The following is an 18,135-nucleotide window of genomic DNA, read 5'->3' as shown; positions in this document are numbered from 1 at the left end:
CGTTCACTTTCCCAGCTTTCTGTGGCTTTCTGGACAACTCGCGCCCAGGTCTGTATTACTCTCTGGGCAACCCTCTGGCTCGCTCACCCTCAGGTCTTGGTGCAGCTCATTCCCTCTGACGTAAGACAACTACTAGTCACTTGGTCACAGTGTTAAGCAAAGCTTTAATCAACTGTTTGACAACATGGAGGTCTAGTTGTGTCCTCCACTAGTTCCTGTTAAGAATGTCCTGCGCAAGCTGGGCCCGTGCCCGAGTATTTATACTCTCCCTGGACAGCGCCACCCGCAGGCCGCTCACTATTATTTCATAAGTCTTTCTTTTATGAATGACTGATTCATGTCACCCTCGTTAATAAGAACACAAGAAATCGGAGCGGGCGGAGGCCATTCGGCCCCTCGAGCCTGCTCCACCATTCAATAAGATCATGGCCGATCTTTGACCTCAACTCAACTCCCCATATGGTTGCTGTTATTTTCTGTGTAACTCAGTCACAGATCTCTCTCACTTTCTGATAGCTCACGTCTAGGGGGGTAAAATTGGGTATTGCCCATTTTGGGGTGCTAATATTGGCCGGGCACAAAGTTTAGCGCCCGGCGCTAATTATCACCTCCGACTGCAAAATTGGCCTCTATCGCCCCCTGGAGGTGATTTGTGCGTTAACTCAGGTGCAACACACCTCTCTTAAGGCGCTAACGTCGGGGAGCGAGGCGCTACCTCAGAACGCTACCGAAGCTCAGGCAATGTCCGTTACCATGGAAGCCAGACATACTGGCGCCGTCCAGTTCTTATAGGGGAGGGGCCATCTTGCTGATCAGCCACACCCTGCTCATTGCAGCCTTGAATCTCGGCCTGGAGAGACCTCCAAAGCAATTGTGTTGACAGCACTAATGGATAGGCCCAGGGAAAGAGCTCGGCGCTTAGGAACCTCAAAAGTGGTGCTGAGGGCCAAAACTTTTTAGGACAGCGGTAAAACCAAACATTTTGCTGACAAGAAAAGGCAGGAAGCGCCCGCCTTTAAATAGCACTCCCCAGCCCCTTCCCGACTTGAAAACCTTCCCCTCTATCTGTCGTTCCTAGCGGCAGGTGCTAAGGCAGGGGGTGCGACTCAATATCCGGTCCGGGGCATTGCACGCTTGACTGACGTCCTGATCTGCGGGCGCAGGAGATCGTGGCGGTAGTGTTTAGCCTAGCCGCAAAACGACTGGTCAATTTCACGAGCGGCGCTAAAATCGCCACGCTCAGGCGCTAGGTTCCTAGCGCCCCCTGGAGGCGCTAACCAACCGAATTTCTCCCCCCAGGTCCTTATTACTTAGTAACTGACTACCGGGTCTCCACTGCCTGTTTGTGTCACTCACTCCCACCTCTCTCTCTAATACTGCCTGAGTTACTTGGGTCGCAAGCCCTCCGGGATTGGCCCTGGAGCCTCCACGGATTGAAAACTAATCTCCAGGACACTGCTGGACCCAGGAGAAAAGTCAGAGGGCCAATAAAAAATTGTATTTTTCTTTGTAAACTTTTGTTTACGAGTTCTTAAAATTTGGGGGGTGGGTGGGGGGAATGGCTGTTTGACTAGAGTCAAGAATCTTTCATAGAAACATAGAACATAGAAAAATAGGAGCAGGAGTCGGCCATTCGGCCCTTCAAGTCTGCTCCGCTATTCAATATGATCGTGGCTGATCCTCTATCTCAATACCATATTCCCACTCTCTCCCCATACCCCTTGATGCCTTTTGTGTCTAGAAATCTATCTGTCTCCTTCTTAAATATATTCAGTGACTTGGCCTCCACAGCCTTCTGTGGTAGAGAATTCCACAGGTTCACCACCCTCTGAGTGAAGACATTTCTCCTCATCTCAGTCCTAAATGTCCTACCCCGTATCCTGAGACTGTGACCCCTCGTTCTAGACCCCCCAGCCTCTCATTCTTCAAAACTCTAGTGAATACAGGCCTAGTCGACCCAATCACTCCTCATACGACAGTCCTGCCATCCCAGGAATCAGTCTGGTGAACCTTTGCTGCACTCCCTCTGTGGCAAGTATATCCTTTCTTGGGTAAGGAGACCAAAACTGCACACAGTACTTCCAATCGGGTAACGAGGAGTCTGTTCGCTTTCCGATTGGTGCAGCAAGTCAAGGATGGACATGTCGGGCGGCCAATGGCGGGACTGCGGGGCGGTTGGAGGCGGGTGGGGAAGCCACGGGGTGACACTCCAGGGATACGTCAAACCAGAGTTGTCAACCCTATGGGTGACTCACTCCCAGCTCTTTATTGTTCTCTGGTTCGGAGACCGCTCCCAGAGCTGTATTATTTTGTATGTAATTCGTTCCTGGGCCTCCTATTACTTTCTAAGTAATTCACTCCTCGGTATCCATTCTGTGTCGGAATCAGCAATTCGCAGAAACCCCTGGTGAGATAAAAGTTTGATTAGCATTTTAAGTGGAAGTTCCTGTCATATTTCCAATATTCGGCTGATTCATGAATATGGATGTGGTTGTGCTTTGCCACTGTGCAGTGTTTCTGTACATTGATAATTTTGAGTAAGGAAAAATAAAGTCGTTTAGCTTATAATGGGCCTGATAACTGAATTGAAATGGAAATAAGCTGGGCCAGTGTTTTAATCTGCAGTGACTGACAGCCATGGCCAGCAAACAAAGCAGGCAGTCCCCAACCTCATTACCATCTCTTTGTCTCATGTACAATTGAAGAAACTTCTCTATAATGCTTTACAGTGAGGATATTTTACGTGATGTCTCTGTTAGAAATTGGGCAGCGTTGTGTCCGGTTTTTTTTCAGGCGCGGTGCGGCCTCCTGCCTCCCCAAAATGGCGGGTAGGAAAGGCGCGCGCACTTCCAAAATGGGTGCTCCCGAATTTCCAGGCCAGATTCTTAAAGTATATGTACTATAGGCAAGGAGTGTTGGTGAGGAGAAACATAGAAGATAGGCGCAGGAGTAGGCCATTCGGCCCCTCGAGCCTGCTCCACCATTCAATGAGATCATGGCTGATCATCCAAATTCAGTACCCTGTCCTTGCTTTCTCCCCATATCCCTTGACCCCCTTAGCCTTAAGAAATATATCTAACTCCTTCTTGAATATATTTAATGAATTGGCCTCAACTGTCTTCTGTGGTAGAGAATTCCACAGGTTCACCACTCTCTGGGTGAAGAAATTCATCCTCATCTCAGTCCTAAATGGCTTACCCCTTATCCTTAGACTGTGACCCCTGGTTCTGGACTCCCCCACCATCGGGAACATCCTTCCTGCATCTAGTCTGTCTAATCCTGTTAGAGTTTTATAAGTTTCACTGAGATCACAGAAATCACAGAAATCACAGAAGCCCCACAGTGCAGATAGAGGCCATTTCGGCCCATCGAGCCTGCACCGACACATATCCCACCCGATCCCCGTAACCCCTACACCAACACATATCCCACCCTATCCCCGTAACCCCACATATTTTAATCCCCCTAACACTAAGGGTCAATTTATCATAGCCAATCAACCTAACCCGCACATCTTTGGACTGTGGGAGGAAACCGGAGCACCCGGAGAAAACCCACGCAAACACAGGGAGAATGTGCAAACTCCACACAGACAGTCGCCCGAGGCCGGATTCGAACCCGGGTCCCTGGTGCTGTGAGGCAACAGTGCTAACCACTATGCCACCGTGCTGCCTCCCCAAAATGGCGGGTAGGAAAGGCGCGTGCACTTCCAAAATGGGTGCTCCCGAATTTCCAGGCCAGATTCTTAAAGTATATCAGAGAGTGGGCGCTGTGGTATATCAGCGATGACCGTAGCGCACTGATTCCGGGGTAGGGTGAGCCTCCTGTATGCCCCAGAGACATGGACCATGTACAGTAGGCACCTCAAAGCACTGGAGAGGTACCACCAACGCTGCCGCCACAAGATCCTGCAAATCCATTGGCAGGATAGGCGCACCAACGTCAGTGTTCTCGCTCAGGCCAACATCCCCAGCATCAAAGCTCTGACCACGCTCGATCAGCTCCAATGGACGGGTCACATCGTCCGCATGCCCGACACGAGACTCCCAAAGCAAGCGCTCTACTCGGAGCTCCGACACGGCAAGAGAGCTCCAGGTGGGCAGAGGAAACACTTCAAGGACACCCTCAAAGCCTCCTTGAAAAAGTGCAACATCCCCACCGACACCTGGGAATCCCTGGCCCAAGACCGCACAAAGTGGAGGAGAAGCATCCGGGAAGGCGCCGAACACCTCGAGTCTCTTCGCCGGGAGCAAGGGGAAGCCAAGCGCAAGCAGCGCAAGGAGCGCACGTCAACCCAAGCACCCCACCCACCCGCCCCTTCAACCAGCGTCTGCCCCACCTGTGACAGAGACTGTAGGTCCCGCATTGGACTCATCAGTCACCTGAGAACTCATTTTTAATGTGGAAGCAAGTCATCCTCGGTTCCGATGGACTGCCTATGAGAAGAGAGGATATCAGAGAGTGAGGGATGTGGTATGTTGGGAGAGTGAGTTTGCGTAGCTTACAGAGAGTGAGAAGTGAGGTATATATAGGCGTTTCTGTGGCCGTAGACGTGACTCCAGGATGGTTTGTTGCCTCCCTGGTGCCAGGGTCAAGGATGTCACTGAACGGCTGCAGGGCATTCTGAAGGGGGAGGGTGAACAGTCAGAGGTCGTGGTTCACATTGGGACCAATGACATGGGTAGGAAGAGGGATGAGGTCCTGCAGCAAGAATTTAGGGAGCTAGGTAGCAGATTAAAGAGCAGGACCTCAAAGGTTGTAATCTCTGGATTACTCCCGGTGCCACGTGCTGGTGAGTATAGGAATAGGAGGATAGAGCAGATGAATGCGTGGCTAAAGAGTTGGTGCAGGAGGGAGGGCTTTAGTTTCCTGGATCACTGGGCCTGCTTCTGGGGAAGGTGGGACTTGTACAAGTCGGACGGGTTGCACCTGAACCAGAACGGGACAAATATCCTTGCGGGGAGGTTTGCTAGCACTGTTCGGTGGGGTTTAATATAACTTGGCAGGGGGGTGGGATACAGAGTGGAGCTATAATAGGGGGTGATGTACAGCCAAATATAGAGGAAAAAACAAGTCAGACTGGAAGGCAGAGCAAATATGTAACGGCACAAGGGAGTAGGGCAAGTCTGGATGGCATTTATTTTAATGCAAGGAGTCTTACAAATAAGGTGGATGAACTGAAGTTGTTGATGAACACATGGGAGTATGATATTGTTGCTATCACGGAGACATGGTTGAGGGAGGGGCAAGACTGGCAGCTCAATATTCCGGGGTACAGAATCTTCAGGCGAGACAGAGGGGGGTGTAGAAGAGGAGGGGGTGTCGCAATATTAATTAAGGAGTCAATTACTGCTGTAAGGAGGGATGATATATTAACAGGTTCCTCTAATGAGGCCATATGGGTTGAACTTAAAAACAAAAAGGGGGCTATCACTTTGCTGGGAGTGTACTATAGGCCCCCAAACAGCCAGGGGGAGATAGAGGAACAGATATGTAGGCAAATCTCAGAGAAGTGTGCAAATAATAGGGTAATAATAGTGGGGGATTTCAACTTCCCCAATATTAACTGGGATAGTCAGAGTGTGAAAGGCTTAGAGGGTGCAGAATTCTTAAAGTGCATCCAGGAGAGCTTTTTGAGCCAGCATGTAGAAAGTCCTACAAGAGAGGGAGCGGTACTGGACCTAATTCTAGGGAATGTGGCCGGGCAAGTGGTAGAAGTGTTAGTAGGTGAGCACTTTGGTGACAGTGACCATAATTCGGTGAGATTTAAGGTAGTCATGGAAAAGAACAAGGATGGACCGGAAATAAAGGTTCTAAATTGGGGGAATGCCGATTTTAATATGATAAGGCAGGATCTGGCCAATGTGGACTGGGATCAGCTACTTGACGGAAAAGCCACATCGGAGCAATGGGAGTCTTTCAGAAAGGAAATTGAGAGAGTACAATGGCAACATGTTCCCGTAAAGGTCAAGGGTGGGACCAACAAGCCCAGGGAACCCTGGATGTCAGGGGATATACGAGAATGGATTAGGAAAAAAAGGGGGGCTTTTGGCAGATACAAAGGACTAAAGACAGAGGAAGCCCTAGAGGAGTATAAAAAGTGCAGGGGGATACTTAAAAAAGAAATTAGGAGAGCGAGGAGGGGCCATGAAATAACACTGGCGAGCAAAATAAAGGAAAATCCTAAGGTGTTTTATAAGTATATTAAGGGCAAGAGGATAACCAGGGAAAGGGTAGGGCCCATTAGGGACCAAAGTGGCAATCTGTGTAGAGCCAGATGATGTAGGTGGGGTTTTAAATGAATTTTTTGCATCTGCGTTCACTATGGAGAAGGACGATGTAGACATAGAAATCGGGCAGGGGGACTGTGATATACTTGAACATATCAGCATCGAGAGGGAGGAGGTACTAGCGGTTTTAGCAGGCTTAAAAGTGGATAAATCCCCAGGCCCGGACGAGATGTACCCCAGGCTACTATGTGAGGCAAAGGAGGAGATTGCAGGGGCTCTGACACAAATTTTCAGAACCTCTCTGGCCACAGGGGATGTGCCAGAGGACTGGAGAACAGCTAACGTAGTACCATTATTCAAGAAGGGTAGTCGGGATAAACCAGGGAATTACAGGCCAGTGAGCCTAACATCAGTGGTAAGGAAATTATTGGAAAAAATTCTGAGGGACAGAATTAGTCTCCACTTGGAGAGGCAAGGATTAATTAGGGATAGCCAGCATGGCTTTGTCAAGGGAAGATCATGGCTGACCAATTTGATTGAATTTTTCGAGGGGGTGACTAGGTGTGTGGATGAGGGTAGTGCAGTAGATGTGGTTTACATGGATTTCAGTACGGCTTTTGATAAAGTCCCGCATAGGAGATTGGTCAGGAAGGTAAGAGCCCATGGGATCCAGGGTGCCTTGGCACATTGGGTCCAAAACTGGCTTAGTGGCAGAAGGCAGAGGGTGATGGTGGAAGGTTGTTTTTGTGACTGGAAGCCTGTGTCCAGTGGAGTACCGCAGGGATCGGTGCTGGGTCCCTTGCTGTTTGTGGTCTACATTAATGATTTGGATGTGAATGTAAAGGGTATGATCAGTAAGTTCGCAGATGACACGAAAATTGGTGGGGTGGTAAATAGCGAGGAGGGAAGCCTCAGGCTACAGGACGATATAGATGGGTTGGTCAGATGGGCGGAACAGTGGTAAATGGAATTTAACCCTGAAAAGTGTGAGGTGATGCATTTTGGACGGACTAACAAGGCAAGGGAATACACAATGAATGGTAAGACCCTAGGAAAGACAGAGGATCAGAGGGACCTTGGTGTGCATGTGCATAGATCCCTGAAGGCAGCAGAACAGGTGGATAAGGTGGTTAAAAAGGCATATGGGATACTTGCCTTCATTAGCCGAGGCATAGAATATAAGAGCAGGGAGGTTATGATGGAGCTGTACAAAACGCTGGTAAGGCCACAGCTGGAGTACTGTGTGCAGTTCTGGTCGCCACACTATAGGAAGGATGTGATTGCTTTGGAGAGGGTGCAGAGGAGATTTACCAGGATGTTACCTGGGCTGGAGCGCTTCAGCTATGAAGAAAGACTGGACAGGCTGGGGTTGTTTTCCTTGGAGCAGAGAAGGCTGAGGGGGGACCTGTTTGAGGTGTACAAAATTATGAGGGGCATAGATAGGGTAGATAGAAAGGAACTTTTCCCCTTAGTAGAGGGGTCAATAACAAGGGGGCATAGATTCAAGGTAAGGGGCAGGAGGTTTAGAGGGGATTTGAGGAAAAACTTTTTCACCCAGAGGGCGGTTGGAATCTGGAACTCACTGCCTGAAAGGGTGGTAGAGGCAGGAACCCTCACAACATTCAAGAAGCATTTGGATGAGCACTTGAAATGCCATAGCATACAAGGCTACGGACCAAATGCTGGAAAATGGGATTAGATTAGACAGGGCTTGATGGCTGGCGCGGACGCAGTGGGCCGAAGGGCCTCTTTCTGTGCTGTATAACTCTATGACTCTATGGCCTAGAAATTCGGTTGTTTGCGCCAGCGGTTAGCGCCTAAAGAGACCGAGAATTGGGGCGTTACCTAATGTTGGGGTGGGCGCAATGAAGATAGCGACAACTCCCATATTGACTATACATTTAACGCCTGCGCTAAGTGTTTGCGCGCGCCCGCGAGCGCAAGCAGATCATGACGTCATTTCATTGTGCAACGCCTTTTAGGGGCGCCTGAGCGGATATTGGGTGGCGCCCGGAGCCTTTACGCCTAGCGCTATTAGTGACAGTTCGAAGGAGCGTTAGCAGGCCCTTCTCGGAGTCGGGGGGCGCTATTTAAAGGGGACAGCTCTAGTATAGAAGCTTCAGCCACTTGGCCTGTTTATTGCGATCGTTGGTGGAGAGAGTTGGTGAGCTACTGTGGAGCAGAGTTTTTGGAATTTAGCATTAGAGTACTTGGGACCCTCAAACCTGTCCGGAGCAGTTGGAGCACTAGCCCTAACAGCCTTTTGACCAACTGGCATCGGAATGGGAGATGCTTTGGAGGGCGACGGCCTCATGGCCGAACACTATGAAGGGGCAGAGAGACGGCGGGAGAGAGGGCCGGGATTGGCCAGAAGGAGGAGGGGCAAAGGAGGTCGGCCAATCCGAGGGTATGCTGCGAGGGTCTTTAGGCAGCAGGTGTCATACCTTGACATGTTGGAGGAGCAGTGTGTGCGAAGGCTCCGAATCGGGAGGGACGTTGTTACTGAGCTGTGCCACCTGCTTGCTGAGGATCTGCAGCCGCGTCTACGGTGCAGGACCTCTCTGTCGGTGGCCGTTAAACTGACTGTTGCCTTCAATTTTTATGGCAACGGATCCTTTCAGTCAGCCATTGGGGACATTGCGAATATCTCTCAGGTTGCAGTGCACTGTTGCATCCGGCAAGTTACAGCTGCCCTTTATAGGCAAAGGCGTCAATTCATCACCTTCCCTCTGACCCTGGAGAAGCAGGCGGAGGAGGAGGAGGAGGAGGAGCATGTGGACGAGGAGGAGGAGGAGGAGGAGGAGGAAGATGGAAGGGCTCCTGAAAGTGGAAGGGCCATCTGTCAGAGGCTCATCAGGACTCGTATCGAGGCCCCTCTGGCGGAATGATGAGTGTCTTTACTCCTGCGCACTTTGGATGTTTGAAAGCCTCTGAAGGCCAGCATCACTGTAATTAGTCACGTGCACCATAGCACATTAAAACTTCTCTTTATTGTCACAAAAGTCTTTCATTACAGCAAAACAACGTCATGTCAACAGAAACCATAACTAACAAAATAACAGTTGACTCTTCGGCAAAGCCGCAAAACTAAACAAACCATTTCCAACAATTACAACAGGTGAGGGTGTCCTTGAATTTGGCCAAAGAAACGTCTCAGCACCTCTCTCTACTGCTGGCCCCTTGATGGAGAACGACTTCTCTTTCGCGGTCGGCCCCTTCCCTCCCTGCTGCTCCTACGTAATTGCACCCGGGGGTGAAGGCTGGGGGACACCTGCTGACTGTGTGGAAGCGCAGAAGCCCCTGAGGGACGGCCTGGCCGACCTCTGGTCTTGGAGGGTGCGGACGCAGGATGCTTGATCTGGGCATGGCTGGAAGCAGTGTGCCCTGCAGGTGGTGGCAGCTGCACTGCAGACATACCAGCGGTGGCATGTGCAATGGTCACTTGCCGAGAGAGGACACCTGCACCATGGTCGGACGGCACACTGGCTCTCTGAGGGGACCGGCTCAGCTCATCCGCCACAATCGCATGCTCCACTGATTCCTGGCTTTGTATGGGACTGGAAGGGCCCGGGGTGATCCTAGCTGATGCAGATAGGGTGGCTGCAGTGAGAGTTCGCGTTGCCTCAATCTGGGTGTGGACGAGGCCGGCAAGTGACTGCGTGGCAGCAGTGAGGACCTGTGAGCCAGGTGCCAGTGCTTCGGAGAAGGCCGGTGCCGACCGCTCCACTGCCTCGGACAAGCCCTGGACAGACGTTTCCAGGGATTGTCCAAAGCCCTGAACAGTCCTTTCCATAGCGGCCTTGAAGCCCTGCACAGTCCTCTCCATTGTTGGCCCGAAGCCCTGGACAGTCCTCTCCATTGTTGCCCCAAAGCCCTCGAGAGTCCTCTCCATTGATGACCCGAAGCCCTGGATAGTCCTCTCCATTGTTGCCCCTAAGCCCTCGAGAGTCCTGCCCATTGTTGCCCCGAAGCCCTGGAGAGTCCTGTCCATTGTTGCCCTGGAGAGTCCTCTCCATTGTTGCCCCGAAGTCCAACACACTCTTTGCTAGTGTATCTATTGACTGAGGCATCCTCCCCACTGCAGCCATCAGCTCAGTGTGCCTGAGCCGGGCCTGGGTGCTCATTTCAGCCAGGCGACGCACCTCCTTTGCACTCTGTGCAGCAGTCATCACTACCTGCCTTGCCCTCCGGGCAGACGGTGGCCGAACTTGCCAACCCACTTGCGTTGCTGCATGCCGCTTGTTCCGGCAACTGGCTGATCCTCAGAGCGCCGCCCCCCCTCCCCTCCAGGGAACTACTGTCCCCAGTCTGTAGATGTGTATGCTCCCCTGAGATTGGAACGGATGGTCTGGCTTCCTCCTGATCCTCGCCTCCGGAGGCACTGGCACTGGCAGCTTCAGGGCGTTGAGCCCGAGTTGGTGATGCATCATCTGAAAGCAGGGAGGTGGAAGAGTGGCTTTAGCAAAAGGACAGGTTGGCGGAAAGGCATGCCAGATTGCGGCAAGGCTCTGACATGGCTGCACACTGAGGAAGCATGCTGGCGGGGGGACCAAGTGGAAGGAAACAGCTGAAAAAGGAGAGAGCCTTACCCTCGCTGTCGGAAATGGGGTCGGCAGCTGCAGTGGTAACAGGACCAGACAGACGTCCTCCAAGAATCTGGTGCACTCTCTCCTCGAGATCCGTCAGAGTGACGACTTGTGGAGGCCCGCCACCGGTTTGAGTCTGGTCCTTTCGCCTCACCGCCAGCTTGGACTGCAGGGGAAAGAAGGGGAAGTTCTGTAACATGATGCCTTGAGAGATCATCTCATGCCCCCCATGGTGCAAGAGCCCTTACATGAGGCCTTGAGAGATCATCGCATGCCCCCCATGGTGCAAGAGCCCTTACATGAGGCCTTGAGAGATCATCTCATGCCCCCCATGGTGCAAGAGCCCTTACATGAGGCCTTGAGAGATCATCGCATGCCCCCCATGGTGCAAGAGCCCTTACATGAGGCCTTGAGAGATCATCGCATGCCCCCCATGGCGCAAGAGCCCTTACATGAGGCCTTGAGAGATCATCGCATGCCCCCCATGGTGCAAGAGCCCTTACATGAGGCCTTGAGAGATCATCGCATGCCCTCCATGGTGCAAGAGCCCTTACATGAGGCCTTGAGAGATCATCGCATGCCCCCCATGGTGCAAGAGCCCTTACATGTGGCCTTGAGTGAAATGTCCATGTGTGTGCCCAGAAAGGGCCATGGGTGCTTGCTGACAGATGGCCATTGGGGCATCATGGCAACAGGGTGCTCGAAGTCAGGTGCAGATGGAGGGAATCAGAAGTTTGCATAACCAGCACTCACCCTAACGACCCGAGTGAGGTCGTTGAATTTCTTCCTGCACTGAACAGGGGTCCTGGTCGCCATGCTGTTGGAGTTGACCCTCTGAGGAACCTCCCTCCAAGATCGCCGGTAAGCCTTTTGATTCGGCCTCTTGCCATTGTCAGGATACAGAACATCTCGACGGCGCTCAACTGCAGACACCAACTGGTCCAGAGCCTCAGTGCTGAAGCGCTCTGCTCTCTGTCTCACCTTCTCCACCCTGACCAAGTTTCTTGCGCCAGAGAAGGGCGAGCGCCGATTCTGAGGCCTACAGGGCGTTGAGTGTGGCAGCTCAGGCTGACTGACCCACCCCTTTAAGAGCCGGCCGGCGCCTGGAAGTCTCGTGGTTTCCGGTAAGTGAGATCACCTGCGCTGCGCCCGTCCGCACCGATATTGGGTAGCGCCTGAACTTTTGCGCCTTGGGAGCCCCGTGCAACATCTGAGTTCGCGCCTCAATCCCCTTTGGGGGCGATGCAACCCAATATCTCGCCAGGCAGCGATAAGTTTCGTCTGGCTATAAACTTTGCGCAGCGCCAGTTCTAATGCCTCAAGCGGGGCTATACCCAATTTCTAGGCCTATGACTCTATTAGAGAATGGCGTACGGTAAAATTAACAACAACAACAACTTGTATTTATATAGCGCCTTTAACGTAGTAAAACGTCCCAAGGCGCTGCACAGGAGTATTTTAAGACAAACAATTTGACACCGAGCCACATAAGGATAAATTAAGGCAGGTGACCAAAAGCTTAGTCAAAGAGGTAGGTTTTAAGGAGCGTCTTAAAGGAGGAGAGAGAGGTAGTGGGGCAGAGAGGTTTAGGCAGGGATTTCCAGAGCTTAGGGCCCAGGCAACAGAAGGCACGACCACCAAAGGTTGAGCGATTATAATCAGGGATGCTCAAGAGGCCAGAATTAGAGGCGCGCAGAGATCTCGGGGGGCGGGGGGGTTGTGGGGCTGGAGGAGATTACAGAGATAGGGAGGGGGGCGAGGAGGGCCGTGGAGGGATTTGAAAACAAGGATGAGAATTTTAAAATCGAGGCGCTGCTTAACCGGGAGCCAATGTAGGTCAGCGAGCACAGGGGTGATTGGTGAACGGGACTTGGTGCGAGTTCGGACACGGGGCAGCCGAGTTTTGGATGACCTCGAGTTTACGTAGGGTGGAATGTGGGAGGCCGGCCAGGAGTGCGTTGGAATAGTCAAGTCTAGAGGTAACAAAGGCACGGAAAAGCAAAATGATAGATCAGTCATAATAGATGTCTGAGGCTCCATGCAGTGCTATTTCAGTCAAACAAGCACTGCTTTGGTTCTCCTGAGAACAGCCCCCCTGTTACCCATTGCTTTGAATTTGAATGGAAGATAAATCTGCCTCACAACAGAGATGCAACTCTCAGTAGAATACCTAGCGAGATAAGTAGAAATCCTTCAAATTTATTTTTTAAACAGTGCCATCCACTCCTTTTTTTTAGGCTTGGAGAAAAATGCTGTTTCTCCAAGGCCAGTTTTGAGGCACTGAGTTGAATGCGGCTGAGGGCGGGCGCAAGCTTCTGTCTCTGGGCAGGCGCGCCATCGCGTTACTGGCCTGATGGCTGACGAACCAATGAAAATGTGGCTCTGCAGTTTGCTCTCAGCTTAAAGCCACTCCTTTCGGTAAACCAAGGGAGCGCATCTTGTGCAGTCGATTTCTGGATTGTCCAGTAGAGCCTCGTCCACCCGAGACCAGCCACCGACACTGAGGGGGTGATTTTGTCAATGGGGGTGGGACTGCTGCTTGTCGGGTTTCAGTCCCGCCCCCAACGACATCCGGCCAACCCTCGCTATTTTCCCTTGATTGTCCTTGTTGAGCCCGCCCTGCGGGCTTAGCCGGCCAATTAAGGGAAAGCCGGTGACAGAGGATGTCAGTGTATGACGTTTCATCTATCAAAAAATTTTGACAGCTGAATTGTCCGTGTTTGACAGCTTTGAGAAGCTGTCAAACACTGACAATCTCTGCTCTAAGGTGAGCCCTTGCACTGAAGGCTCACCAAAACCTATTTCCGCGGCAGAAATCAGATGGCTGTTGCATCTGAGAATGCAGCAGCCATTCTGTCATCTCTGCCGTTGAGATGAGGCACCTCCGGATCCCCAAGGGTTGAAGCCTGTAGGAAGAAGCAAAGGTAAGTAAACTCTTTCTAACACTTTGCACTCACCTCTCATACTTACCTCTCCACACTTGCACCCATCACTTACCTCCACAGCGCACTTTTCGACCCCTCTCACCCCCGCAGACCCACTGCTCACCTCGCTGACCCTGGCGGGGTTCGCAGCCATCGGGAAGCCCACACTTGTGTGGATAAAATGGGGATAAGCTTCTTAACTGCCTGTTAACTATCTGTTAACAGGCAGTTAAGTGGCTGTAATCCCCTTCCCGCCTCCAGGAGACGGGACCCGGCGCAGGTCGGCTACCCGCCTCCCGGGAAGATGGCACGGAGGCGGGTTGGGAGCGGGTTCGGTACCTGCTCCCAGTTTCTACCATTTTCCCGGCAGTTCCGCCTCCAAACCCGCCTCCCCAGGACTGGCAAAATTCCCCCCTCTGTGTAAAGCGGAGACAGATCAGGATCTCTTGACCCCTGAATTAAATCTCAAAGTAAAAGTGCCTTTTGATTCACTCCCCATTGTAATAGTTGTGTTGCCTCAAACTGGGAATGTCTGTACCAATGGTAGGTATTTATATTGGGGGGTATTTTTGTACTGTAATGGGTGATGTAATAAAACTCACTACGCACTTGGTTTGAGTATAAAGCAAGGCTTTAATCAACTTGTTTCAGAACATGGAGGTCTAGTTGTACTTCACTAGTTCCTGTCTTACAAAATGTCCCTGAGCAAGCTGGGCCCACGCTCGAGTATTTATACTCCTTGGACGGCGCCACCAGCTGGCCGTCCAGCGTTATTTCATGAGTAGTTCTTTATAATGATGAGATTTACAACAGTGGGTGTTTTGTGTTTTTAGGGGTTCAGAAGGCTAGCACTCTGGAAAATCCGCAAAACAATGACCCGTACTCTCCCCCTAAACTTGCATTTCCACAGCGCCTTTCACGACCTCATGACATCCCAAAGCGCTTTGCAGCCAATGAAGTACTTTAAAAAATGTAGTCGCTGCTGTGATGTAGGAAACGCGGCAGGCAATCTGCGCACAGCAAGATCCCGGGAGTCCTCAAATTGCCGAATAAAGGTGAACTTCCACCCAGGTAGCAGCTGGAGTAGGCAGTGATTCTCTGTAGCTAGCTAGGAACAGGAGGAGGCCGTTCAGCCCTTCGAGCCTGTTCCGCCAATCAATCAGATCGCGGCTGAGCTGTATCTTGACTCCAGGAAAGTGAGCAGATTCCAAGAAGTCTTACTGAGCACCTGCTGATGGTGAGGGTGGTGGGCGGGGAGGCTGCGGGGGGGAGAGGGGGATGCACGAGCAGAGAGTACGTGCAAGGTCATGTTTCTGGTGCTTCAGGATATATGGACTGGCCTGGTTCTAATCCATGGACCACGGCCATTCAAGTTTGACACAGTATCATTGTGCATCTTTCGGATGAGACGTTAAACCGAGGCCCCGTCTGCTCTCTCAGGCAGGCGTAAAAGATCCCAAGGCCACTATTTCGAAGAAGAGCAGGGGGAGTTCTCCCCGGTGTCCTGGAGCCAATATTTATCCCTCAATCCACAAAACAAAAAAAAAACAGATGATCTGGTCATTATCACATTGCAGTTTGTGGGAGCTTGCTGTGCGCAAATTGGCTGCCACGTTTCCCACATTACAACAGTGACCACACTTCAAAAAGTACTTCATTGGCTGTAAATCGCTTTGAGACGTCCGGTGGTCGTGAAAGGTGCTATAGAAATGCGAGTCTTTCTTTCTTTATCTGTTAACGTCTGCTGAACATTTCATTAACTGTCCTTCATTCTACACACAGGTTATCCCAACGGACAGGCTGCAGAAACTGTCTTGAAGACTGTCAGAGAGTATCTAGCGGAACACAAAAACTCAGTAAGTCCCCTGACAGCTGCACCGATAAAAATCGATCGACGGCACTTGAGAAATTTCCCACGAGGCACCCCAGCTAGCCTTTAAACTCACAAGCACAGAGAAATGCCCAAATATAACCCAACGAAGGGTGTCCACTGCTAAGTGGATTATCTTAAAGGCAGGGGGCTGCTTCCATTCTGCTTCTCTCAAGCAGCGCCACTTGGAGCCCAGTGGCATTCCTACAGGTGTCTGTGGCCTGGTTTCTTCTGCCCATCTCACTTTTTTTTCATGGGATGTGGGCATCACTGGCAAGGCCCAGCATTTATTGCCCATCCCTAATTGCCCCTTGAGAAGGTGGTGGTGAGCCACCTTCTTGAACCGCTGCAGTCCGTGTAGTGAATTTTGACCCAGCGACAATGAAGGATCGGCCAATATACTTCCAAGTCAGGATGGTGTGGGGCTTGGAGGGGAACTTGGAGCTGGCGGTGTTCCCATGCGCCTGCTGCCCTTGTCCTTCTAGGTGGAAGAGGTCGCGGGTTTGGGAGGTGCTGCCGAAGAAGCCTTGGCGAGTTGCTGCAGTGCATCTTGTAGATGGTCCACACTGCAGCCACGGTACGCTGATGGTGGAGGGAGTGAATGTTTAAGGTGGTGGATGGGGTGCCAATCAAGCAGGCTGCTTTGTCCTGGACAACACCGTTGTCGAGCTTCTTGAGTGTTGTTGGAGCTGCACTCATCCAGGCAAGTGGAGAGTATTCCATCACACTCCTGACTTGTGCCATGTAGATGGTAGAAAGGCTTTGGGGAGTCAGGAGGTGAGACTTGGCTGTACGTCTTCGAATGCGAGGAGAAAAAATAGCACAGTTCACACGGGTAAATTCTGGAAGCTGATCTGGTTGCTCAGTATGCCCCCATCCTCCCACTTTGGCTTTGAACTGTGCGCTCCAAGAAGGTTCGAGCTTTAGTCTCTGTGCTGCACTCCATACCTGATCACGGTCAGGCCACTGATGTGGACCTAGAAGTGGCTGCAGCGCCCCCAGTCCAGGAAGAGGAATAACTGCCCCAGGCTCCTGCTCCTTATTGCTAATATGCAGGTAATGTGTGAGGTTAGGATCAGGCATGGGTGTGTGCTGCCTCTTCAGGGAGCACAGCCCTATACATAAAGAATAGTCGCTTGGGAAAGGTACCAAAAGATGGCGTACGGAACCATAGCGCAGCTCGAATCAGCACCTTCAGGAGTGGAGAGGAGAAATGGAAATACAACATCTCAAACAGCCACCATATTGCTCTGATAACTTTGGATCATAACATACTGATCCAAATACACTGACCTCTGTGCACAAAATCCTAAAATTGACATCTTGGGGGAAGAATTCGGTTGCTTTGTGCCTCATTAGCGCCCTAGCACGAAATTCAGCGGGAGGTTAGTGGCGGCGCTAACCGTTAGCACCCCGCTCGCACCCCGGCCACGATCTTCGGGAGCGCCCCCTGACTTACCGCCGGACGCTATGCCTGACGGGGTCAGGGGGGGCCTACCTGCGGCCGGGGCGGCGCTAATTAAAGGCGAGGTGCCGGGCGGGCATTTTTGTTGCTGGCCGCCTGCCAGCACCTGCCCCCTCTGCCATCCCCGGCCTCCTGAACAGCTCCCCCCGCGGGGCGCCGGCTGGTCTCCGTGAGTCCGGCACTTCTCTTGAGTGCCGGGCTCTTTTGCTGGCACTCCCGATCCCCGAGGGACCAGCTGGGCCCCGGGTCGCGCTGCGCTAGGCCCCTCCCCTTTAAGAAGGGGAGGTAGGCCTGCAGTATCGCGACGCGATGTGCCGCAGAGCATGGCGCTGCTGCACGTAGGGCCGTGATATTCCCTCACAGCACCGCAAATGGGAGGGGGAGCGCTTCCCTCTTGGAGCGATAAGGATGAATTTCGGCCCTGGCGAAGTTAGTGCCCCAAAGGGGGCGCAACTCAATTTTTCCCCCCTTACGTTTAAGTTACAATGCTTGTTGGCCGGGTTAGACTTGGACTGGTCAGGGCGACTAACGGGATTCTTCCCCTCCCTTTCCTTGAAAAATGGTCATCGGCTGCTGGCAACTCCTACATGGGTCCTCGGCCAAAACCAGTCAAGGCTTTTAATAATAAAAGAACACTAGACCGAGCAGAAACGTCCAGCATTGATTGTAAATAATAGAGGATAAAAAGAACACTAATCTAATCTCACCTGCTTTATGATATCATCTTAAATGCCCCTAGATTAAATTACAGGCATCTTACTCACTCCCTGCTTACTGTTGTCCCTGGATGTTCGTTCGGTGTTTATTGCTGTGGATTCTATCCGTCGGAGACTGAAATACCCTTTCAATTCCACGCGATGCAGGGGGACGGTGCTACCTGTTCTGCTCCGACTCCAGTCCTTTTCTCTGAGCTTCTGTTAGCAAAGATTGTTTAACCCTCCGGAGGTCGTGGAGTGACCAGTGGGGTGGGATCAGTGGTCGGAGACCTTTTTATCAGATGGTTAATTTGCTGAGGTACATTAGCCTGACTTATGAGGAAAGGTTGAGCAGGTTGGGCCTA

At 51.7% G+C, this 18,135-nt stretch overlaps 1 protein-coding gene across 1 annotated transcript in view; it reads left to right on the top strand.

The window, feature by feature from the left end:
• The window catches only part of LOC147092941 (ADP-ribose glycohydrolase MACROD1-like), a 1,295,420-nt gene that overhangs the window by 1,211,974 nt on the left and 65,311 nt on the right, over positions 1-18,135 (top strand). The window contains exon 8 of the mRNA XM_085976266.1: positions 15,523-15,596. Coding sequence (XP_085832392.1) covers positions 15,523-15,596 — 74 coding nt within the window. The remainder of the gene's footprint in view (positions 1-15,522; positions 15,597-18,135) is intronic.

This window comes from Somniosus microcephalus, unplaced genomic scaffold, assembly GCF_052327205.1.
Source record: "Somniosus microcephalus isolate GS21.2 unplaced genomic scaffold, FLI_Smic_1.0 unresolved_chr2, whole genome shotgun sequence".
NCBI classification, from domain to species: domain Eukaryota; kingdom Metazoa; phylum Chordata; class Chondrichthyes; order Squaliformes; family Somniosidae; genus Somniosus; species Somniosus microcephalus.
Note: the sequence above shows the minus strand (reverse complement) of the source record. Positions and strands in the feature narration are given on the sequence as shown.